The sequence below is a fragment of the Antrostomus carolinensis genome, unplaced genomic scaffold (genome assembly GCF_000700745.2).
Source record: "Antrostomus carolinensis isolate BGI_N321 unplaced genomic scaffold, ASM70074v2 scaffold3466, whole genome shotgun sequence".
In the NCBI taxonomy this organism is placed as follows: Eukaryota; Metazoa; Chordata; class Aves; order Caprimulgiformes; family Caprimulgidae; genus Antrostomus; species Antrostomus carolinensis.
The window spans coordinates 7,259-33,580 of record NW_010321002.1 but is presented as its reverse complement, the minus strand read 5'-3'; the positions used below and the strand labels follow the sequence as shown (position 1 = coordinate 33,580).

The window sequence follows — 26,322 nt, the reverse complement described above, 5'->3', positions numbered from 1 at the left end:
TCCCAGAAGTACTATGCATCATGTATTATGTATATGTAACATATGGGATAGAACTGAAGTATTTCAGAGAATATGTCTTCAAAAATGGTCAGATAAAAGCAAAAACAATTCTAAACATAAAACATGTTTTTCTTCATTCTGCATCTATAAAAGACTCTAAGAGTAATTTTTTAAAAATCTAAAAGTTAAATGACATATCTGTTTTGGGCAAAGTGTATTACATGGTTAAAAATATTTAGAATTTCTATTAACCAATTTTTGCAAGTTCTAAAAGCAAATGATCAAATTTACGATCAACTGTCAAAAAAAAGAGATCATTTTTCCTTTTCAAATGTTTCTGTCCCCACAAGAACGAAAGACATTGTGTAATTTTCCTTCTATTAAGTTAGCGATGGACCAGTGATTGACCAGCGATAGACCTCTATGTGTCTCAGAATCACAGGATTTTTTTTTTTAAGGTAACTTCAAACACCACTGTTTTTCCCAGCAACATAAGGAGAAAAAGAAAACAGTAAGAAAGAACTATGTGTGTACTGAAAACAATAGATCATTTCCTTCTTACTTGTATAGCACCAGTATTTCACCCTGTGCTTTTTATAATTGCACAGTTTATTGAAAACATTACTTTATCAATAGCATTTCTTCTGTGTTCACTAGAAACAGTCCAGTCAGCAGACAAAATGCTGATCCGTATTTAAAAGAAAACCCCTTTGCCACAGGAGAATGTAAACATTGTAATAAAAATCATTGGGTCATTACAGTTAAGGAAAGAAATAAAGTTCTCTTTAAAGGAATATACATGTGAAATAATACAGCAATAGAGTAACATCTTCCTGAGTGCCCTCTTTCTTCAAAGTCTCTCTTTTGTAAGCCTCACAAATGTCATCCACAAAAATGCCTTTGAACAGGAGGAGGAGTGGCAGTCGTAGCAGTAGAACACAGAAAGGAAAGAGATCTGCAGCTGACAGACATGAAAATGCGAGGCATTTGAAAGTGCCACATTTTCCACAAGAGGTTTTTTTTTATAACTAGTAGACTAAGCTGGAGAAAATAATAAACTAGAAGGACGCAAGATGACAAAGAAAAACAAAAAATGTATTACAGTTTTACATTTAATCACCCGAAAAAACCCAGTCTGATTGTAGAGAAATAACAGTAAAATATTTCTTGGATTTGGGGTATATTACCTGAAATATGAAGCCACTTACTGAGCATTTCATACCAGCTGAGATTCATTCCATATTAAGTATTCCAAAACCACTATATAATTTATTAATCTATTTTTATATATTTCTGTGATGCTCATCATTATTACAACTGGCAGAACTATCATTTTGTAAACCAAAAAATCCAAGACTATTAATCTTTTCTTTCATTTGAAAGGACTGAGTTTCACCAGCAAAGCAAAGAGGTGAGAATGAATAGCAGCAAGGCAAGATATTGTGACCTCTGCTCTTAATAGGAAAAAAAGCCAAACAACCCAAACCCCATTCTCAAAAAACCAAAACAAAACAACTAACCCCCCCCTCCCAAACTCCCCAGACCTCTCCAAACCCCCACCTCAAAAGACCAAAATCCCCAAAAACCCAAAACCCAAAAAACTTAAGTATAAGAGCACGCTCCTGCGCCATGCATGCCTGACAGTTAACAGATTACAGGTTAGCTGTTTTTTTCTGATCTTTTTAAGCTTTTGCTATTGCATTATTGAATGAAAAAATCATGCTTCTACAGGGTGCTCTGTTATGCCTATCTCCATACAGATATTAAAAGCAGTATACAACTTGTGCTGAAATACTTGAAGGTCTAATAACTGGTACTGGATTATAAAGCTCATATACATAAGGTGTTTGCTAACCTGACTATGAAGCTAAAATGTCATTCTGCTGACCATGAACTGAACAGCCATTCTACTGTTAGTCTTCACATATCTGTGATCCCTTCGACTGACTGCCCACATGTATAATTCAGACACATGAACATTATATTACTGGAATGGAAACTACTGCCAGTTTTTCAAACGTAAAGTTCTGAAATTTCATACACATAAATTTATCTGAGCGTTAAATCAAATTCTTTGGTTTGCAGAAAGAGTGACGCTAGTTGCAGCTTTTCCTTTGCAGTTTATACTTCAACTCAAATAAAGGAAAAGTCATTTTGTATATACTGGAGTTTAGCACAGACAGCTGTTCTCAAATCCGAAAAAATTTTGGTCTCAGCAGCCTGACAAGTAAATCACTTCTCGCTGCTAGAAATGATAGCTTCATTAGGTCAAGGCTGAAGCTGCTGTTTGAGCACATGGAGTAAGTACTGCATTTGTCTGGATTCTATCTGGCTTGAGTATACCCAAAGGACTTAAATTCTTGTCTTGCTGGCTACTCAGCCATCACAAGCAAAATTCTGTCTCCAGTCCCCAAAAGGGAGGATTCCTTGCTGCAAATAAAATAAAAAAAGAAAACCCTCACATCACCACCATTTCAAAATGCACACCTTCCCACATTCATATTTGTAAACACACTGATAGATTATTTATATTTTACAAAATTATTTCATTCAGTAGGATCTGGAAGTACTTTGCAGCCTTAACAAAACAGTATGGGCAAGCTGTACACAAGACTCACATCACACCCTACTGCAATGCATCCACTTTGGCTTTAAAAGTGGCAATTGTAAAGAAAACAGTAAATTATTTAGAATATGTCAGAGAATAAAATAATTACATTAGAACCATAACTCTCATTCTGAGCTATAAAACTGATAGCAAGTTTGACCGTAACTGAAAACCTTTTTAATAGGGCTTTTTTCTGACTTAAAATGGATCTCCCATTGCTATCTTTTAAGCGTTAGACCTTTCAACTCTAAAAATCTGCTGAAGCTGTTCTACAGACAAGCTTTCAACCATTAAACAGTTCCAAGGCATAAGCAGGAGGACTGGCTTTGCCCAATGGAAATGGCACATGTAAACCAGCTGTGCAACAGTATAAAAAAATCATTGGTCCCAAAGGAGCAACAGAAAGAATTTTATTGCCAAGAGTGGGTGTCTGTTCTGGTTTTAGTAACACTCAGTAATGTATGCATGAAATCACATCCAGCATGGTACTTATGTGCTGTGAAAACAATGCTGTCTGCTTGCTTTTGCTTGACAATTTGTCCTGTGTACGCTTGCTACTGCCTTCATGTTGAAAATAAAAACCTTTAGCAGAGATAGAAGGATCGAATGGTTTGAGCTTTGTGTTCATCTTATAGCTTCTTTTTGTCTTGAAAAATGGCACACTACCTAACTACAGACCAGCAAGATAATGTATTATATGGAAATGCCCAACACAGATCCCTCTAGTTGATTGCAGTCTCTGTTACTAAGAGTTCATTCTCATCATAAATCATAAAAAGCTACACAAAAATAGCCTAAAAACTCTTCCCAAATGCAACAAATTAAAAGCTGTGTTACTGGTGCCAAGCAGCTTCTGACCAGTCGGGTTAGGCTATTCAGTGCCAGCTTAATGGGAAGGAAGCACACAAAGCTTTTCATCCAAGGAGACTCATTTATGGATTGCAGAAACAGTTCTCTCCTGCTTCCAAAAAAAAAAAATCAAGCAACTTGGAGAGAGACAGTCAAAGTATGAAGAGAAATATATTTGTACCTTTGGGTACCAAAAAGGTTTTTCCAGGCATTCCGTTAGCTTTATTTATTGCTGTTATTGCAAATTGTTGCCACTCAGTTGAAAAGAAAAAGGAAAGCTCAAATAATTTAAAATCCCTGAAAAGTGAACTGGAAATCACTGTCAAAATAGCAAAAAGTTTTGATCAATTTTAGCTGGCAGTATCATTCTGAAAAGCCATGTGCAGAGTCCTACTTCTAGGAAGGAACCCACTCTCCTAGGTTCAGTATTCACTTCACCTTCTAGCCACTCTGCTCCAAACAGATAGGTACAGGCTGATATGTGTTTCTGGTAATTTTGGAATGTCATTTTGGCAAAATGAAGCATCACTTTATTCCCTGTGAAGGGCCATGCCAGACTTGCGCATGCAAACCCTTCATTATAAACAGAAATAAACAGCATAGAAAAAATCCTCTCTGCTTAAGGTCTGAATATTTCATAAGTTATCCCGGCTATGTCACTTTGATTATTTTTTATTTACAAATTAATATCATAAATGAACACGTGAGGCAGTGTAAAACAGCTAATAAACCTTCACCTCAAATGTTTACAGTATAAAAGCATCAACAGCTGCAGTAAATAAAACCACAAAACACAACTAGATGAAGACTGGTAAGATGGAAGGCTTGATGGAATACTCTTGTTTTCCTGTTTTTCCCTCTTTCATGACTGGGAAATTAAACTAATGTGGACAATAAGGAGATTTATTTATTTTATTTAGAAAAGTCAATGGCCATTACATACCTCAGAAGATTTAACATTTTTTTGAATAAAACAAAAACTTACTTCACTGTGTCTATTTAGAGATCACATTTTTTGCATTTGCAAAAAGTACTAAATAGTATAAAACAGTATTGTGGTAACCAGACAAAATTCTCTCTCCAAATAATTACAGCAGCAATGTTTTTGAATGTTCTTTTTAACAGCTTAAAATATTTAGTGACAGAGACTTTGTGGTGCCATACTCCTCCCTAGATTCAGATTATATATCATGTTTGTCCTCCTTTAAAGAAAAAACAAACCCAAATAATTTGCTATTCATTATAACTTATGAGCAATTGGTAAAAATTCAGCATCTTGTGTGAGAAACTGTCTTAGGAATTGCTGTAATGTTTCCTGATCAAAGGGCTTCTTTTTGAAGAAAATTTCTGTTATGACCGATGAAGATAATAATCTTCTCTTGGTCTTGGCACAACAGGGCGAATTGAAACAGTGCAAGAACTAATGTGAATTTCTGACCACACTTCACACAAATGTAGCACAGACAGTCAGCAACCTTCCAAAGGTGATGTGCCAAAATCTGCTTTCCTTTTCCAAACTGGAGGTTAAATGTGCCTGTAGGAGCTCAGCAGGGGCCAGTAGTTGCTGGTACTCAAAAAACTAGGCACATCTGAGCAGCAGTTTCTTGCCTCTCTGCCAGGCAGGGGACGCCATTTCCCACTGAGTTCCAAAGTAGTAATTAAATGTCTATATGACTATATAACTGTTACCACTATGAGTGCCTACTGGGGGACATGGAGACTGAGATACTGATTAAAGCATCCCAGTGTCATTCTGGACAGTCACCACCTAGAAGCATCTTCATCTGTGTCACCTAGCACTCCTACACATTTCAACAAGCGAACATGGTATCTCTATAATGACCACTGACAATACCAAAGCCTCTAAAATAGTCAAATGAGCTGCCAGAATAGGATGATTTTGGCTACAAAACTGATAGCTAACTGAACTCCTTGCTGTTTGTCTGGCAATTCATTATTCTCCACCAAGGGCTGGAGTTTAGATTTGAAAATTGTTATTTGGAGGGTTATAGAAACCTTTTGAATAACGCTGGTTACATATTCTGCCATTAACAAGATCCCATTATTTCTGCTTACTAAGTAAGAGCATGCAGAGGTATTATTGGCTCTCACTATCCTTGTCACAAAGTCCTAAACATGCTCCCCATCTCCACCAGACAGCTGTAAGCAGCACTCAAGGAGATCAAGTGCTTCAGGAGTAGCTGCAGAGACCACAGGAAAAAAAAAAAGACTCTGGTATCTAACTTGTAATAATTTCAAAACCACGAACTCCTGAAACACAAATCACTGCCAACTGGGAGGCTATTCTGAAGAAATATCCCTATGGGCTTATCCTGCTCTTCCGCTGTCGGCCAAAAACCCACTTTTTGCTGAGGTCAGATACTGGGCTAAAGAGACTTTCAGTAAACTTACCATAGATGTTCTTATATTCATTATCAATGTAGGTATTTTGAACAATATCCTCCTGTGGCTAGCACACTCAGTAGGAGATGAATTTTTTGGAAAGTAATACAAATCCTGCCTGAAAATGTCATGCTCAAGCCAAAACCTCAATGGTATCATGATATACCTTTATGTAACTGCAATTATAGTGGTTCCAAGCAGAATAGTTGGAAAATGTTTATGAACTCAGAAAAACAACTGACAATGATCTGAGTTTAAAGGAAATTTGGTCCTAGATTCAGCAACACAGCGCTGTATCTGCTGATGCTGTTCATGAAGAAAAGCAGAGAAAGCTATTGCTCCTGCTGAGTCCTTGTAGTAAGCTCAACACCACTTGAAGGAACTGTGTTTTTGATGTGACTGAAATGATATGCTACTTAAGTATAATAAATTCTTAAAATAATACTTCTTTTATACTTGAAAAGGTTTGTGGTCACAGCGGTAATGGGATAGCTATGCCAGTCAACTTTCCTACAACAAATGTACTTATAGCACCAAAAAATTATGGAGTCTAATGTGTGTGTGTGTGTTTATATATACATATATTCAGTAATTAAACCATCCATACCAGCAAAAGCACCTACATGCCTCTATAACTGCATCTACAATAAGACTTTTTTCTAAGACTGACTATGGCCAAACAGCAAGCTAAAAGCTAGCACGGGAACCTACAGATGGCAACTGCCTGTATTACAAGATAACTTTATCTAGAGAAAGAGGAGGAAATACATTCCTCGAAGTATGCATTACACCAGTGTAAAGATTCTGTCACTACAAAAACTACCTCTATTAGTAGAGTGAAGAGTGATAGATCTCATTCTTTGGCACAGAAGTCAACTAGCATGGCCTGGCTATGCCCACATTATAAACTGCCTTTAAGACAGGGTGACCACATCCAAACCACCTGTCTGTCGGGAATAGTTTCTGGCCTGTGCCAACTCCTATGCCTGAGAGTCATCTGGGAAAATTTTGTTTTGCATGGGCCAAAGGCACACCAGGGACAATGCCAGCAACTTCACAGGATAGGAGATCTGCTTCCATTTTCCCCATCCCCCAATTATTACTGGTACAGAAATAATATTCAAAATTATTTCATTAGCCAAACCCTTGCAAAACTAGAAATGGCAACAAAAATTCCTACAATACTTTGGGGATTGTCCAGCATGCCTTTCTAATGAACAGAAGTATGCTACTTAGCAATTATACCCTTTTTATTCTTAAGCTCTTATGACTAGTGCTAGTAAGGGGAAAGTTGTATTAAAAGAGCCTGCAGTTCCATCGAAATAATGCTGCTACAATTATTTAGATACAGGCAACTAAATATTTAAATACTCTGCTAAAGATATGGCAGTAACATATTTCTCATAACTGAAAAGAAAAATAAGAGAAATCTCCTGGAATAACACACTGAAACCCCAGTTCCTTTATGTTCCATGGTCAGGATCACGTTGTTTGACACTGACCGTGCGGAAAATGTTTAAAAGGAGGTTTATTCATTGAGATCCCTTACTGATAAAAGAATAATGACATCTTTAACCTTTAATTCCTCTGCTGATTTCAAACAAAACTCACACCATTTCTAAAGCCAGTGGCAAAACTACCCAAAAACCCACCTGTTAAAACCCTTCTGCCACAAAATTAGGCAGATCAGGTTACGCTCCATGTGTGAGTGAGTGGAAGGTGAGCAACAGACTTAGCAAATGAAAACTAACCTTTTGAGGATCGGAAGTGCTTGCTGGGTGCTGTGAAGCCTCTCGTCCCATGCACATTCACAGCTGCCACGCGGAACTGGTACCACCTGCTCGCTCGGATGTCCGGCAGCCGAACCCGCTCATCCGTAGTCTGGTGGGGAAAATGTCATGCTTACTTTCTTGTTCTGACATGGCTAGTTGTGCTACCATCTCCCATGCAACACCTGTTAGTCAGACTGAAGAGTAGGGGATGCACTTCTTTCATATGCACCTCACCTGACTCCAAGCATCATTCTGCACCGCGAAGCATTTTCAGTTGTGAACAAAATCATATAACCACCCAATTTTACAGTGCATTGCAGGTCTCTTCTGGAAAAAAGTAACCTTTAGAAAACTGGTGAAGTGTTAAATTCACAAAATTAGTTTTCCAGTTATCACAACCTTCACCAGTGTATAAGGCATAGCTGTTCAGGTATTGATGTTTCAGGGAACTCATTGCCCCAGGTCACAGGACTTATTTCTCCAATTCTCAGAGAATTAGGGGTCCAAAACGGCTTCACAAAATCCAGTGCTGCAAGAAGCTGCCTTTTCTGGTTCATAGGAAACATGAAACCCTCAGGTAATGAATGTAAGCCTTCTTCAGATCTTTGGCACTTATGTCAAAAAGACACTCACAGCCTTAACTCTTCCCTGCAGACCTTTCTCAGGTCATAGGAGATGACCTTTCCTCCAACAACACCCACTGAGACTGCTAGTGTCATGAGTTCAATTTCCATCTTCTGTGGGGAGTGCCTTAACTGCTGAAATATGGAATAAGCATAGATGCGCTCTGAACCTTTTCAGTAGGAGGTGCTTTACATGCTCTTGTTCCGAGCCCTGCTTTCCTCTATCTTTTTTTTTTCCTTTAAAGTTTTAAAGAGCTATCTTCTGCACTGTTTCTTATTTTTCCTAAGGTACAAACACCAGAACTGAATTCAACTTGCTGGTAACCCCTGCATCACTGCCAAGTAAAGAATATGAACTCATCAGAAATTCATCTACTTGTTGCAGATTTTACTTTTTCAATTACCTCTCAATTATCTAGTTTTTATTCTAGGACATCATGTTTATTGCATTTTAATTTAATTCTTTAATCAAAATAACACAATAAACTGAACCAAATGTTCTGTATATGTCTAAATAAACCATTACTGAATTACTGTTTATCATTACTGACCAAACATGCAAGCTCATTAAAAATGTAGTGACATCAATTTATTTTCACAAGCTCTGTTTTGTAACTTGAAAAAACCACCTTCCTTGTACAGGATTCAATGTTACCTGCAATGATGCCAAGCACTTCCCAGAAAAGGCACAGTATCATTTCTGCTTTTTGCTCTTTCTAATCTGTGTAAGAAAGTGGCAGCTGCTGAGCTAACTCAGCTAGCCAGAACCTGGGGAAGTTGCTTCAGCTCTACAGTAATGGTATTTTTAGAGCCCTGACCAATAAAATTTGGAGGTGTTGTCTGTCCTGTACTTAATCTCTTCATCTGGTGACAAGCAAAATTTAGGGAGACGCACATCCTTTATGTGCACACACATTTGCCATTTGTGTGTGCACATAAAGGAAAGACAGCTTTTACAAATTACATCATAGACTGTTCTCAGACTGGTAAGTGTTGCAGATGTTAAGTGCCTCAAATATTTCTGCTACTTAGAGTCCTCCTCCATTTATACTGTTGTATTTGCCTTTTTAGTTTAAGCAGGTGTAATAGTCCTAATACTTTAATTGTCTGCCTCACCCTGTTTTCTTTTTTTTAGCTTTTATGTTACCTGAAGACTGAATTATCTCATCCAATGAAGGGGTTCCCTTAGGGAAGAAAAAGCCTACCTGAACCAACTTCTAATACTATTTTAATTTTACGGAGCACTCAAATGTGCTAACTTTTTCCAGCATGCTGGCCCATATACTCAAGAACTTACAGATAAGACACAACAGTGAACTAGAGTAAAATAAACTATCAATATATTAACAGAAAAAAAACCAAGGATATACTCAGGCTACTGCTGCAACAGAGATCAGGATCAGGATCAATATCTAATTCTAATTAACTAGTTACAACACTGCAGGTTTTGAAAACAGATTTGCTGAATTTAGTTACAAGGCAAGTATAATCTGAATAGACTTGACCCCAAATTCCTCAGCTAAGGAATCTTGTTTGCCATTTGCATCAACTCAGTTATTCTGCTAGGACTGATTGAAAGAATTGCAGTTGTGTCAGTCTTCTGTGGCAACCGTGAAATACAATAAGATCAAATAATCTGTCAATCCATATCACCAAAATTATTTTAATTTATGAACATGCCTTTGGCCTATTACTTTCATCATTCATTTTGTTGGCAAAGCTGTCAAGCTCAATGACATGCAGGAGGTGTAACTCCTGCATTATAGAGTATAAACTACTTTGGCACCTCTAAGCAACCTTTACAGAGATTTAATAAATTTCAAGAAAGAGCTAAATGCTACTGAGATATCTTATATGACCTTAATGGTAAATTGATTTTTTTGTTTGTTTAATTGCTTCAGTTAGTTCTCACTACTTAAGTATGTTTGGAGCTGAGATCGTAATATTCAGAGTCCTTTCAGTATCTGTCTTATATTAATGTAAGCCCAATGTATGCTGAGTAGTATTACAGTAATCAATGGACTGTTTCACTGTGTTCATTCCCTTTCATTCACACTATCAATCCTGGATTCCTTTCTGTAGTGCAAAGGTTTAATGGAAATAGGAGAGGACAGCCTTACGCTGCTCAGCTCATAGCTCTACACCTTCTTTTGAAACAATGCACGTTGATAAAGGAATTGGCAGTTCAGAGAGTGAAGGGATACCATCCTGGGTATCAGAAGAGCTAAATATATATTTCTTCTGACACAGAAGAAACCTGACAGTGCTGCATCCACTACTCTATCAAAGGACAGTGGACTTACTCTGTTTTGAGTTAATGCAATCCCACACAAGGAGAGCACTCTCTAAGAATGCCTACCAAAGCAAGCCCTCTCCTGGGAGATGGAGAAATAAACTTTTACTGTACAGCAATTTCTTGCTGCCAAGAGCTGAGAAACTTTTTGCAATCCTCAGAATCAGAACTTTAGGTGTCTTAGAAACTTCAAGATTTAAAAAAGTATTAGTTGTCCACATAGTTCAGACAATTCCAAGGTGAAGCATTAAGGTTTATCACAATCAAGCTAGTAGTAAATAGAGCTTCTTATTTGTTTTGACATCCATTCACACAACACAGATGTGTTCTGTCTAAAAATATCTGACCTGGCATATCTGAATTAACTTTTTATTAACTTAATGCAATTAACTATCTAAGTTTCCAATGTAAAAAGTAATACTATTATTTTTAGAAAGCATTAGCACCAAATAGAATTATAAGTTTGTTCACAAAATATACAGTATTTTCATGGGATAGTGCAGCAGGTCCTACTCAGCTGGTTAAACCTTAAAAAACAGCAGTGTAAGAAACTTGGCATAACCACTTAGAACACCGTACATCACAGCTAACTAGGCTAACTAGTGTCTTAGCTCCCATAGTTTTTATATTAACCAATGGAAATTAGTCAAATAGTTAGTTATGGCAAATTTCCCCAAAAATGTGCAGTAAAAAAATAAAGTTAACAAAATCCCTTCTACTTGAAGTGAAAAATAACTAAAATTGTTTTCAATGTGTTTGACTTCTTTATATACTTGGAGAGTTAAACAAATAACATATTAATAGATTGAGCCTTCCTCCTCAAAAAGAAAACATCAAAAAAGACCTGATGACACAATACAATATAAAGGAAACAAACTTTTTCAAAATTATTTTTTCAATACCAAGTAAAAATTTATGTGAGATGTGATAAATTACTTGCAAACGAGCTCATGTAAAGGCAATAGAAAATAGCAAGTGTTTCTAAAAGGTATACATCTTCAAATAAAGTTAATGAAAATTATAACCCCATTTCTTCTTGGGCAGATAATAAAAATATGATATTGGATGAGGAACTCTGATAAAATATTATGAATTTTCTTATAAGAAGAAAAAGCAAAAAATAACTTTGCATAATTACACTTCATATAGTCATATGCACAGAGAAATTCAGATCCTTACCCACAACCTTTTTGATCTTCAACTGCTTTTTACATGCTCTCTAGCTTAAGTTGCAGAGTAATAAAAGAGCCAGCATCATCTCCCCTGGACTGAGATGCCTCAGGAGTTCTCAGCCAAACGGCTGAGCTCTTCGCAGCCTTTGCCTATAATTAAGGTCTTATCCCCCAACGTTTTGGAATCATACAAGAAAAAAACTCAGTTATATGGGCAAGAAAAGCCCAGAGGCTGTGCACACAGTCACTTTATTCAAACTGGATATCCATCTTTGTTGCTGATCTTGCAAAATAAATTCTATTGCATGCAGCCACACTGAACAAATTTGACTGCCTGGTGGGATGCCTAAAACTACAAACAACATGGAGGTACATTACTCTATAAAGACAGAAATTCTGATTACTACCACCCCTCAAGGGTGCCCAGCCTTTATGTGCCATAAGGTATACACAGTTTACAAAGCCAGTCAGGCATCCTGAAGCTTGTTCTGAACTGACATCCCCAATGGGCTCCATCACACAATCGAACACACATTTGTTGTGATGCAGAAGGGACAGCAAAGTTCTCGAAGAAGGCTTCCCCTGCCATAGAGATTAACTCAGCTCCTTCTGCCCGCGTGTAACAGACCCCCAGGAAATGCAGCTGTCAGGGTTCCTATCACTCTTGCTTGGGAACATGTTTCTGAAACAGTCTCCTGTACAGCCACTGCAAGAAGGCAGAGGTCTGTATATGCTAGTGGAGCACATATACTGTGTGCTTCCAGAAATGTGCATGAGGTCTATTTCTGGGATGAGAAAAAGCACAGCAGTGTGCTACTTTTGCAGTCTGGATCCACCAGCCAGAAAAGTTGGGCTTCTACAGTCTAGCACGTAACAGGGCATGGTAACAGTGAGGAGTAATTCAGATGGTATTCTGCCAGTAGCAAAGGCAGGAGGTTGTTTGCTGAATATGGGGAATGCAGACTGAAGATCTGCACCTCAGCTGAGAAATAACAAGTAAGTCACTGCAACTTTATCAGGTTCGGAGGTGTGCACGTTCCCTTGGGCTTGCACAAGCAGGGTTTCATGTCAGGCTCTGCTGCAGGACATTTTTTCTGATCAAGACTCTTAACATAGTGACAGCTCTCTATAGCACAACACTGAAGCTAAGAACTTCACTTATGAGTGTTGAGTTTCACACGCTTGACTTGATTTTAAGATAGCGTTTTCCTACACAGTCTGAATTGAGAATGAACACAGATTGTTACAGAATTTAAACTCCTTACTTTATTTTGTGGATGGTTCTATTTATTCTCTCTGTCCTTTTTTTCCTAGCTATAACGACATTTTGCAGGTCTTTTCAAAATCAGCATTTTACTTTTCTTGTCAGCAGGGATGAGGGTGAAGCAGTTAAGATAAATGATTGGAACTCTGCCATCCAGGTGGACTGTCAGCATGTTAAAAAACAGATTGAAACTAGGAAGGAACTAAGTGAAAATTTATGCTCTGTTGGCTGCTTCTCATTAAGAAACATTTGCTCATGAATCTTACATTTTCAGTCTGGATTGCACTGAGTGATAAGAGCATGACATCACAGTCTTTTCTGAGTAGGAAGGGTAACATTTGAAAAAAACAACTCTACAAAGAATAAATGTTTTAGTCATTTTGCACTCTTTGTTTTATAAAAAAAAAATTAAATGGTCTTTTCACCAATTGGATTTCTCATCTTTTTCATAAGACCAGTCACTCCTTGGAGACTCTGCACTGAGGCCCACTGACCTCAAAAGGACTGTGTCTCTTATGTGCTTCCTTCAATGGATTTTGGTATCTAATTCTACATTTTTAAGAGATTTGTGGCTTTCAGAGACTTCTGGAACTCCCATCTGAATAGATAAGTATGTGCTTACAAGAAAGTGCCACTCACTAGCCTTATGAAAATCAAGCCTCCAGACAGTTCTATAGATTTTTATCTATAGAGCAAACCCACAAAATAAACTCATTTTGAAAACAAACCTCAGTATTTTTTCTTCTGATGACAAGGAAATCACTATTTACTTCTTTACTGATATATTCACACATTTTTTATGAAGTTGTTTTCAATATATACCAAAAGCATTTGATGTTGCTATAACTGCAAAACTGGAAGCAAAAATACTGAAGTTCATTTCTCCCGAGTAAATCTAGGAAACAGTTCATTGAGCAATGAAGTAAGGCCTTGGAGATCTGGATTCTGTTCGCAGCTCTGTCACGACCTGGAGAGAGATCCTATAAGGGATCTCTCTGGATGAGCCTCCCCACCTGTCAGTGATCTAACTCTTCTCTGATCTGAAGAGGACCTTTAGATCAAGGTCTGGAAGCTAGGGATAAATGTTGTTTTGCAAAGAACCGACCTGTGCCACAGTTTGCCAGTTAGTAGCATCATCCTCACTTGGATGGATTCCTTGATTCCACCTCCTCTGAAGAACATAAATCACAGGCTCAATGGAAATATTGAATTTTGAAGACCACTTCACCTCCAGGTCTCCAGACTGAAGTTCTATGAATTTTAATTCTTTCCGGGGTTTCAGTGGAACACCTGTAATAGAAATGCACAGACAAAAATATGTGAGTAATTTAAGAGACAATTAAATAATATGTAGATGAAGCTGTATACAAAAATAATTTTTAAAAAAGGAGATTGCTGGTCAGACAGAAGGAAAAAAGAGGGGAATGAGCAAGGGAGTTTCAGAAGTGCTCATAGCTGACCTATCTCTGCTAACAGTAAAATTTGCTTTTAAAAAATCTTCAAAATTATTTATTTCATTTAAAATCTAAAGGATTCGAAAGTCGTAAACTAAAACTAACCTCACAGAAAACATTTTCCAAACATGCTTTGAAAACCTGAAGAAAGATCCCTTTGATCCCAAGCAGAATCAGCTATACCTGTTGTTCAGTTTTTCACCTAATTTGTACTTAAACCCACCCAATGACAGAATATTCACATAGCATCACATAGTAATCCATTCTACTACTTCTCCATCCTTACCATTAGAAAGCTTTCGCACTCCCTTGTTTAGTGTCCTCCACTGCATTTTAATACTTGTCTATGATGTTGTACCACAAGACTGTTATCATGCCTCTCAATGTTTTCTTCTTCAGTCTAATAACCACAGTGTACTCCATTTTCCTTCTAAATCAGTGTTTCTCAACCTCTGATCATTCTTGTAGCTGTCTCTGGAAACTCTTCCATTGGACCACATCCTTTCTCCACAGTCAGGCCTAAAACTGGACACAGACTGTGTCTAAGCTTTTACCAGCGTAGACTGCGGAATTATTTCACACATCTTACATTAGTCTGACATACTTAAGAAAGCTGTTTGACTTTTCCACAGCAGCATGATCTTATTGACTCACATGCAGCTGTACTGTAGGATGTGTCGCTCTCCACTCATCCCTAAAGATCTAGGAAAGGTAATTCCAAGGCATCTTGGAATAGATATATCTGATGTATATTGTCCAATTGTTACATTTAAGAGATAAATGTTTTCTAGATGTCTTTCTAAAATTTTACAGTAATTTCTCATTAAATAGTGACACTGAAGGACAGTTATTTCTGTTGTTTCTACTGCTGTTAACACCACCTTTTTGAAAACATCTGCATTAGCCTGAAGGAAAAAAACATCTCTTCAAATTTGTTATCTTTTGATTAAATCAACAAATCAAGTGTTAAGATACATTTCTCTAGACAGACTTTAGGAACTGATATATTTGAGAACGCAGCATTTTGTCACTTCAGAATATGTCACAAATAAGATTTCTATGCTGACATATAGAAACCTTCTTAGCAAGTTATCATATGCATTATAGTTATTTTCTTATTTCAGTGGGCATCCATGTAAGACCAGTCCAAATAAAAATTGATACTGTAACCCTTGAAGAAACCTAAAATCAACCTGAGGAAAATCCAGTACCTGAATCTGGTTATCACAGCAGTTTAAACCCTGGATATATAGGTTGCCCAGAGAAGTTGTGGATGCCCCCTCCCTAGAAGTGTTCAAGGCCAGGTTGGATGAGGCTTTGAACAGCCTGATCTAGTGGAAGGTGACCCGGCCATGGCAGGGGGGTTGGAACTAGATGGTCTTTAAGGTCCCTTCCAACATTAACCATTCTGTGGGTCTATGATATTCTGCAACAGCCTGCAGTCTTAGTTTAATAAAAAAAACACCACAGAACATGTCAGTTCAGATTTCCACATTTGAAAATTCTTCTTTAATTATGATGTACAATAATGCTACAATTTGCATGCTAAGAAAACTTCCATCTGTTTTGCATTAGGGGCAGTTGGATTCACTTGATTGCAAGTATCTCAGCCTCTCCGGTGTTATGTAATTGCGTGCAGATGGAGCGCAGCAGCACAAACAACAAGAGCACAGAACAAGTGCATTTTAAAATACTTTTGTAGAACCAGCACCATCAATTGCATATCCAGATGTGTAGATCCAATCACTCTTCAATGTGCTTTTTATTATGTAAATGGTCAGCCCTTTCATCATGCTGGAACAAATTAGTCCTCTGAAGTCTGCAATGCTTAACTAAAGAATTCAAATCACTGGTTGTTGTATGTGTGCAATACCAGAGCCCAGGAAAAATGTTTCTAAAGGTGTCTTTCAGATGACACATGCATCTCCATGCCATGAAAAATAAATGCATGGTGGTCCTTCATAAGAATTTGTAACTTAAATGTCAGTTCTCCAGGAATTCAAAAGTTTCCATGGAAGGGTTTTGGACAATAAAAGGTACACTCATGAAGTCAGTATGACTGTTAACACAGTTGTTCGAAGACTCAGAGATACACATCTTTAAAACTGTACACTATTTTTTTTTAACACAAAACTATTTTTCTTTAAGCATGAAAAGAGCCTTTAAACTGTGGGTGACCATCTGGCTCCAGCCATCCTCTTATGACATTGTCATACCAACATACCCTTTAAATGTCATCATCTTCTCTTCAAAGTTTACCTTGCCCAGATCTGCAGTTTGGTCTGCTGCATGGATTGCTCCCATACACATTTCAAACAAAATTAGTTAGGCTGGTTTAGACAGCACAAACCCTAAATCTTTGTTAATAAGAGTTCCTGGAAAGTTCACACAAGTAGGTGTATCATCACTTCTCAGAGACCACTAACTTCTGAATAGAAAAAAGTTGATGGATATTTTTTTCAGCTGACACCAGCTGAATGTAGAAGAAGATACATGTCCTTGTCTTTACTTGGGGATGCATATGTGCATGTTAGACAAAGCGAACCTGATCAAGCATTTTCCATCCCTTTCTCTTCCTTCCTTTTTTTCAGAAATTTGAAACTGTTTCACTTCTAAGCAGAGATATTGCCCCCATTTCTATCTCTGAAGTACCAAATCTACTTTAGGCACTTACTGTTATTTATAACTTCATTATGTCCATATAGAGAAAAAAAAAAAAAAGAGGTAGGCCATGGAGAAGGGACCCTTTCTGAAGTTCTTCACTTGTTGAGACGATGTAAAGGAGGTGGATGAGGCAGATGACAGAAGAGTAGGCCATTTGATAGAAGAGAGAACATTTGATATCTCCAGTATAGGGAAATAAAAATGTGAAGACTATGTAACTAATTAGTAATACTCCCAACAAAAATTAAAAAATGCAATAATGGACAGTTTGAAGATTATAGCAAATGTAAACCAATAAACAATTAGGATTACAAGTGACTGGACTTGTTATGTTAATCCAATAACATCTGCAGTATATGACTTTGGTGCAAGTGTACTTACATTAATATTCTTTTAGGACTGGGCTTTAGCACGTAGTACTAGAGGGCAACTCCAGTTTGTAAATCTAGCAAATCAAATGGGCATTTTATATCTGCTGTTGTAACTAACCTCCAGAGCTTGATCAACACCAAAACTATAGCAACTTCTGTAGATTCACTCTGAGTTCATTTTCTAGCTGTGAGTGCTTTCTAAATTATAAGAGTAAGTACTCAACTTATTCACTAGATCTTAGTTATGCTTGCAGAGTTTGCTCTTCCTTAGTGACAGGAAGGTCATTTACCCCTGGAGGAAATGAATAGCAAGCCTTCTCCACTTCTATTTGTCCTTTGTGGCAGAAAGACAGGTTGAAGAGGCTAATTAGCTGAATTCATCAGCTGAGAAGGCAGTACACTATTGGGCTTGCCCTTCCTCTGCAAGGCATATATGCTTTCACAAGCAAGCACCTCCTGCAGATAGGTGATAAGATGCTGGAGAAGGTTAGTTCTGTTCCTATATCATAAGGCTGAACAGCAGTAGACTTTCCCGTGTGCAGTTATACAATGTATCATATCCTGTCATATCCTGTGTCCTGTCCAAAAGCATGTTGTCTTATTTCATTTGCTTGTTTGCTTACGTGTTTTGATTTTGCCTTTCCAGCTGTTACATTTACTGGAATGCTTTGTGGTTGTAGTACAGAGCCTGATCATGTAAATCATTACATATGCAATACAAATGCCAGTTTGTCACTCTGGTCATTTGACTCAAGAAGACAAAAGAAATAACTAAGCAATTCATTTTAATAGTTTTCATTTTTGAAAGGGGTGCTGTGTATAAGACTCTATTAATTCCTTACAGTTTTAAAGGGACTGCTCTGAAGTCTCTTGGAAGCAACTTCTGCACTGGAAATCTGGATCACAATATTGCCTGCTCTTCAAAACACTGAGTACCATCTTCATCAGTTTTCTGCTTACTCAGCTCTCTGACTTCTAGATTGAATTTGCTCCATTTATGTAAGTAAACAAGACAATGCTTCCTGACATATATTCTCATCACTAGGGACATTCAAAAAGATGCATCAACATTTCAATTAAAGTAATGAACTTAAAAATAAAATCACCATCTCCTTCACATATTTTACCATTTTTCCATTCACAGATGGAAATAAGTCTGGATTGGGATCTAAGCCCGGAGCTTAGTTTGGAGTTCTGCTGATTAGGCTCTCCACAGAGAGCCCACACTATCAGAAGAATAACTGATTAATATTTATTTTTTATCACTGAAGTAAGGAGAATGGATTTCTAACAAAACATTCCAATTCTGTGGAACAAGAAAATGCTTTTCATAAATGCTCATTGTTCTGCATTAGGAGTACATTTTCAGAATTTTTCCATGTATAAAGCTTTTTTAATTCCAAAAAACTAAAATTTGGAGTTTGTCTAATCAAATAATTTCTTAGTTTATATGTTCTTGACAATGGATGCCAAGGAAAACCTTTTTCCACAGAATCTCAGGACTCAAATAAATTAAAAAAAAAAAAAAAAGGATTGACTTAATAATGAATTTACATATATATGTGGATATTATAATCTTTAACCATTTTGTTCTTAGGTCATTAAGAACACCAATGACAAATATACTGCATTGATTTGTTCTTTTACCAGATTATGTCACAATTTCTGTTTGGTAGTCCTACCTGCTTGGTTTATAACATAAATGTTATTTGTGATTAATAGGACTTGAACTGTTTATTGTTAAATATTTTCCTGCTGCATTGTCTCTCATATGCATTAAATTAAGTGAGATTTTACCTAAATTGGAAAGTTTGTTTTGCTTAAGATGATTCATAATAACCACATGTTTACATTCCGCAGATTTCCAGACATGGGCTTCACAAGGGGAAAAAAATTCAGAAACTTGAGCAACATTTTTCTTTGGCTTTCCAACCTTTCAGTGTCCAGCCACATCTCTACAGGCACGTCTCCTTTTTCTTCCCATCCATACAAACTCCTATGAAAGTCCTGGTTTTCTAGGAGACTTTATTATGGCCTGAAGTTATTAGCCCAGTATGAGTACGTATTAATAACCCCTACCTTTGTACAGATTTTTTGGGACTTGGCACGTATGACCACATCCATTGGAACAGCATTTCTTCACTCCAGAACATTCACTATCAGCTTCACAGCTTTCAACACAGGCAGCTGCAAAGCCACTGGCCTTCTCAGGTGCTGGGCAGTCCCCTTGCTTCACAGACAGGATGTATTTAAGGAATTCACAGCTAGTTAGGCATTCATAATTCTTCTTGGGGAAAAGAGGCTAAAGGGAAAAGAAAAGAACTGTACAGTTTTCAATAGGAAACAAACAAACAAAATAATTGTATGTTTTCCAAGAACTGCTAAAGGAAAATTCAGATCTTCATTTTTTGCAAGACTATCCCTAAAGGTTTATATATTCAGGCCACTTCTAAAAAAGCATTCCAAGCACAGAATGATGAATTCCCTCAAGTAAGACCACCATCTTTAATGGAATAAAGTTGTTTATATCTGCCAGCTTTCCCTTGTTTTCCTCACATTGGTTGGCGACAAAGTTGCTCACTGACAGATTAAAAACATTCCCAAAACAAAGGGGAAGCAACAGTCAGATAGTCTTTCTTTTTTTTCTTTTTTTTTTTTTACTACCCCACATTCCTCTCTTAGCACTTCATAATACTTTACCCACAATATCTGATGTAATGCCACTCTAGATAAATAAGTGAAATCTTGTTTCATTATATTGTTTGAACTGAGTTGGCTAAGAGAAGATTTTGCAGCATCTTTATGTTCTTGCCAGCATATTAGTAGTTGTTTAACTCTTCACAGAACTGGAACTAAATTTCTGATAGAATGATCAGCAGAAAATACAGATTAAAATAAGCCTTAAATATATTGATTAAAGATCAAAGCAAATGCTACTCTGAGAAATCAAGCCCGAGATATATTGAGGTTGCTTCAACACACAGACATTTTACAGCATGAGTACTACTCAGAGGTTTGCAAGGTTCACTTAAAACTCTATTAAAAATATAATCTAGGACCCTGGGGAGAATATGGGGACATAGGGATTTTGTCTCTTTTATCTGGTGCTCTATTTAGTTTGGTGCAAAAACAGCTAAAGTGATTCCCTCAAAGTGACTGGTGGAACTGTAGGTGGGCAACCCATGTAACTGGGGTTACCTACAGCCTGCCTACCTATCTCAGAGCAACCAAAAACCTTCTACTCTGACAGATCTGATTTACAGATTCCTAAACTTACACAGGAATTATAATCCACTCTCCATCCAATTATTCATGTAACTTCTGCAACTTCCTTCCATATTCAAATGTTTTACTTTCTTACTTTTACTGTTCTCAGATTTCTGGCAAAATGAGAAAGACTCTTCGCTATTAAGGAAGCCCAGGTGTTTCACAGACTATGTGACAGTTTATTCTCCAAAGTCACTGTGGTCCAAGAATGTGTCACTAAGTTGCCTCTTCCACTTTGTACCACAGAACTGTCCAGAATTTTTGAATTAGGCTGTTAGGATGCATTTGGGTGTTACGGCTCAACCAGCCTAAAGGCTGCCAAAATGAGCAGTCCTTATTTCTCCTACTGACCCCAGTGATCCTTAGATGCACAATCCTACTGTTGCCCCCATTGGAATGCACCTGATCCCATGGTTAGACAATTAAGAAGCTAAAGCAGCAGGAAACTGAACTTATGGAAAAAAAAGAGTCAAGTAAACTGTCTCCTTTTCTTCTTCACACGCAAAGTTCCTTTAACTTTAATATACTCACTCAGTAGATAAGAAGTAACATACCAAGCAGGAAGCTTGAGAAACACAAAGCTAAATTGTTGCCTCCAGATTTTTTACAAAATACAAAAAGATTGAAAACATTCTCAAAGGAAAACAACTTTGTTTAATTCAATTAAACAATGTCTATGGAGCATACATGAGTCTGAGAGAAGGTCCTCCTGTGCTTGTGTGTGTGTGAGTGAAGCTAATTTCAAATCCTAAAACATCACAAATTTGCAGCTACTTAATTAAAAACTTTATAGCTCCCCGAGGCATAATACATCCCCAAGGCTTCTCCTCCTCACCCTATTTCACAGCTCATTTTTCAGTTAGCTGCTAAATGTGCTGCAATTCATTACAGGCCTTTGAAGTTCTAAATTTAGCTTCAACCACAAAACACTAATCAAAGAGGGATGCTCACTGTTTTTAACTACAATAGAATAGTGTTCTACAAATGTTCTCCTTTTAAACATATTTTCACCCATATCTGGAAACATACAGCCTGAGTGAGAAGTGATATACAAGAATTACATAAATTTGATCCATTATAACTGCTTTATAAACTACCTTCAAGTTTTGTATATAAGGAAGCAGCAATTAATCTGGGCTAAAGAACTTTTACAAGGATTGGTTTTCATGAGAAATCTGTACTTTTTTTTCTAATGTAACTATATAGATCAGTAACCCAATAATCCCTATTTACACATGGTTGGATCTATTTTTTTTTTAGTTGAAATTACAGCTTTTCCTAATCATCTTAATAACGCTTAAATTCGTTTAAACACCAGACAAGCTCTTGTACCAGAAAAAGAGTTCCTACACTTTTGAGGGAGGAGTTAAATCAGTATGTCACTGAGATCAGTATCAATTAAAGTCACTTCTATTTTTTTATATTAAACGTTTAAAATCTTCATAAAAATGCACTTTCATAGACTTGAATAGAGGTGTATCTTTATATTGATTTAGTCATAATAAAGCAACTATCTATTAGATGATATTTCCATTTTGTACTAAAAACCACATAAGAACTGTAACAATTTACTTCCAACAACTCAGTAGGAGCCATGATTTAAATCCAATAAAACCATCCTCTTTTTCGTACTAGTTTAGCTGATCTAGATTTGCTTATTCACAAGGTTATTCTGAACCATGATTCAGAACCACTTTTCCAAAAACGAGTACCTGAATAAGTACATATTTTGATAGCTGTCTTCTGATCCAAGACTCCACAATCCAGTTACTCCTGGAGATACATTCTTTTAGAAATCAGACTGGCTTTCATATACAGGAAAGACATCTTTTCTAGTTACCCTGCACAGGGATTTTCAGACAATGTCATTTTATCTTTTAAACAAAGCTACTCTTTCTTACACATGGCCAGCAAAGATTGAAGGGCATGTGGTAGAAATAGCAACTTAAAGGAGGAAGAGAAGCCACATAAATGCAGCTGGATCAAGTCTTAAAACTTCAAGTTGAGGTTAATCATTTGGTCAGAAAAAAAGCCCCTTTTTAAAAAAACCTCAAACTTAATATGGCTGAAGTGTTATATGTTTATCCATTCAAATGAAAGTGAATGCTGTAAAAATCCCATGTTTGTTAGCTATCTCCTTGAAGCTAATAATTTAAATGAAAGAGACAGCTAGAACAAAGTGAGAAAGAGTGCCCTTAGGCTGACATACCTCACAGAAGCTTTGGCAGTGGTTTTTCTTCAGGTCCCAGGACTCTTTGCAGGGCTCCAGGCACTAGGAAGAATCAGAAGGCAGAGAAGTGTTAGGAAAAAAAATAAATAAACAACTACAAATGACTCCATTTCTTCTCCAGTCGCTTGTTTTACCCAGAGGATGTTAATAACAGGCTTTAAAAATCAACTTCTCCTGAGGGTAAGATTGTGTCATTGAGTCACGGTGTCAGAGCAAGGTCATGCCAAGCAATGGTTAGATTACAAGAAATATTTTTAGTACTTCTTACTGTACAAGGCAATCGTATCACCTGTTTATATGCCATCCTATTTTCTGCGTTATTGAATCGAAGTCCTAATACCATTTGACACCATGTCACTGGATCACAGAGACAACGGCTCCAAACCACAGAAAGTTAAATGTTCTCCTCACTAACCACCCTAAAAATTAGATGGGCGCATTGCCTTCTCAAGCGAGAAACTATGTCATCAAGCTATGCAGTAAACTCACCGGAGGTTTAAACACTATTCCTGTATAAAGAGACAATGTTCACTGGTCTGTTAGAAACAACACTTTATTTCAAGTACCATATTCTCATTTTTTCACCTTCAGCCTCTACTGCAATGAAAGAGTTGAGATTCAAACTCTGCAAACCAGAGCCAAGCGTCACAGCGTAGCATAAAGAAAAATCACACTAAGAGCATTTACTGCAGCTGAAAAATAAATTTAGACTTACATCCAGAAACCTTTTCTCTTCCTCTGTTAGACAGATGATCTTGGGAAATACTGGCACTGTTGGGAGTTAATAACATCTACTCCTTCTAGTAATAGTGGAAAGTTACTTATTCTACCAAAAATAAAGGCCTTTGACATGCAATTAATTATTTATATAATTTGTTTCTCTTATACATAGTATTAGATTTGATCCATATACATTTATGCTACTCAGAAACAAGCATGAATACATTTAGGCTGTGTCTCAGAACAGCTGTCCACCTGTATCATTAATGTACCAAAAAAATTAGTGTTTTAAAAGTTAAGCATTTTTCTTATTCAGCAAAAAAGCCTGAAAAATGTAATAAAACCATTAGTCACAGAGGTTACATATTTCAGGAATGAAAAATGCAACTCAAGCATTTCCTATAAGTTTATTTTTGGTATTTCGGACCAAATTTCTAGTTCTTCAAAATTCACAATGTGTTGTATACAGAGTAATTAGAAGGATATATTATAAAATGTCACTGAACTCAGTAAGTTTAATTAACTCACGAGTGCTGATCACACATTTGAGCCCAATTTCACCGTCATGCTTATTTTACAGTTCTCCTAACTGCCTGATGGATTTAACCCCAAAGTACAGAGGTACAAATGGTGTAAAGACACAATGGGCAACACTTTGATCACACTGGGACTTTGTCAGTGATCCCCAAGGCTGCCAGGATTTGCATATCCTTGCCTTCTCCGAATTCTTGTTTCACTGCTGCACAGCCAGGCAGAGCATATCTAAACCAGCTTATCCACAATCTTGAGATGACAACCCAGTTCATGCTGAGTATATTGCTCTAGAGCAAAACAGCTGGCACTCCTGGAAGGAAATACCGAGATGCCATATGCTTCAGAGGGTTTGTTCAAGGCGTTTGTACCAGGATGTCTTTACCTGCAATGTAAGTAGGCTCCAGCATTTGACACCTTATCTGGCTGCTGCTCAGTCTCAGTAATCACTCAGGACAATCCAGGCTACTTTTGGTTGAGCCCCAGCATCACCTGCCAGCAGGGCAGGTAGAAACGATGGGCATTTCAACTCCGACAATTCAAAGGAAAGATGGACAAAATGAACCAGGGCTGAGCAGTATCCTCCAATCTGACTGTTCTCAGAATACTCCAATGAAAACAGATGATATAGCAAGCCATAAGGCCTCCATCATAAGCTTTACAGGCTCTGATTAGGGCACATGATCTTATAAACAAAACCATGTTTTTTTGTTTATCTACATAAACAAAAAAATCTTCCTGTTACATAAGGAATCCTCAGAGCACTGAGTTTAGCCCAGCACCATAGTCTGCTTGCCTAGCTTTAGTGGACCTGTACTGTTTTGCAAGTTGGAGAAAAAATTACAGCAGACAGAAGTATTGCCAATAACATTGCACTAGACGAGTTTGGGACTGTCCTTCTAAAAAGGTAGCTACCAAGTTGCAATAACACAGATGAGAGAACCTCATGAACACCAAGCTCTGTGCATTTATCCTCTTAGCTACTCTGTTACAAGGTTCCCCTTGGGAACCTGCTAGTGGGAAGCTGGAAAAGCTGGAAGCTTAGATCCAAGACTCACCTTTGAGTTCTTGACTTAAACTGTAAATCACCTGAGATCTTGAGATCACCTCCACTGTCTGGTGAGCTTTATCCTCTGAATGGCAATAATTTCAGGTAAAGACATATCCTTTTTTCCCTATGAAGTCTCTCCTGATGATTTTTATACGGAGAGGAAAATTGCAGATCAAATGTGTTACATACATGCTAGGTCTGAAGAAGGGCTACTGTGTACACAAATTTGCCTTTTTCCAGATAATCTGTTTTCCAATAAAATCTCTGTCCTCATAAACTTTAGCTTGCCTGGCGCTGTTAAACTTTCTCATCCCATTTACATGTGTCACTCTGAGCTGCATTTTTTATCTGCAGAGAGTTGTAGCTTTTTCTTGTCATTGGTAGACTGTGCTATGAATGTTCATCAAGATGAGTCTACTGAAGAACATACATTTTGCAGTGCTCTGCACCGCACTGTAGTAAAACATTTCTCCCTCCACTGACCTCCCCCATTTTCAGTCCATCTAGCTAAGGCAAGCATCAAGTTGAAAATTCTCTCAAGAAAAAGCAGAATCAGGCCTTACATTGACAGCAGATGAATGTTTTCTGACAGGTATTGTTCCATGAGTAATAAAAATCAAAGTCAAGAAAATGTGAGTCAGAACTAGTGGCAATAATATCTGTTTTCTTCAGATCAAGTCTTCAGAGAATACAAAAAAAAGCATACATCTTAAAATTTAAAATACAGATAATACATTTCTAATAACTTCAGTGCAATTCAGCAAAGACTGACCCAAAATTCTCCCAGACCAACGGGAGTTATCTCACTGGAGTGTAGCTTAGCCTTAATGTCTGAAAGGAAAGCATACAGCATTTCTCACCAATAAGAAGAGTTTCAAGGAAATAACTAAAACATCCATGAGAAAACTATTCTCACCCAGCAGTTTTCTGGATTAGTGTAAATGTATGTGCCTGCTAAAAGGATATAGAAATCCTCTGCACACAATGAGAAGGAATCTAGGCCAAGCAGCAGCTAGCAGCTGGTTTTGGCTCTACTTTATGTAATAAAAA

The 26,322-nt window shown here is 37.2% G+C and overlaps 1 protein-coding gene across 1 annotated transcript in view; it reads right to left on the bottom strand.

Moving 5' to 3' along the window:
• The window catches only part of ANOS1 (anosmin 1), a gene marked incomplete at its 3' end in the record, with an annotated part of 28,377 nt that extends 5,064 nt beyond the window's left edge, over positions 1-23,313 (bottom strand). Inside the window, exons 1-5 of the mRNA XM_010169752.2 lie at positions 23,239-23,313; positions 22,950-23,012; positions 19,553-19,775; positions 14,090-14,274; positions 7,612-7,741 (exon numbers count right to left, since the gene is read on the bottom strand). Coding sequence (XP_010168054.2) covers positions 7,612-7,741; positions 14,090-14,274; positions 19,553-19,775; positions 22,950-23,012; positions 23,239-23,313 — 676 coding nt within the window. The remainder of the gene's footprint in view (positions 1-7,611; positions 7,742-14,089; positions 14,275-19,552; positions 19,776-22,949; positions 23,013-23,238) is intronic.
• Positions 23,314-26,322: the final 3,009 nt, after the last annotated feature.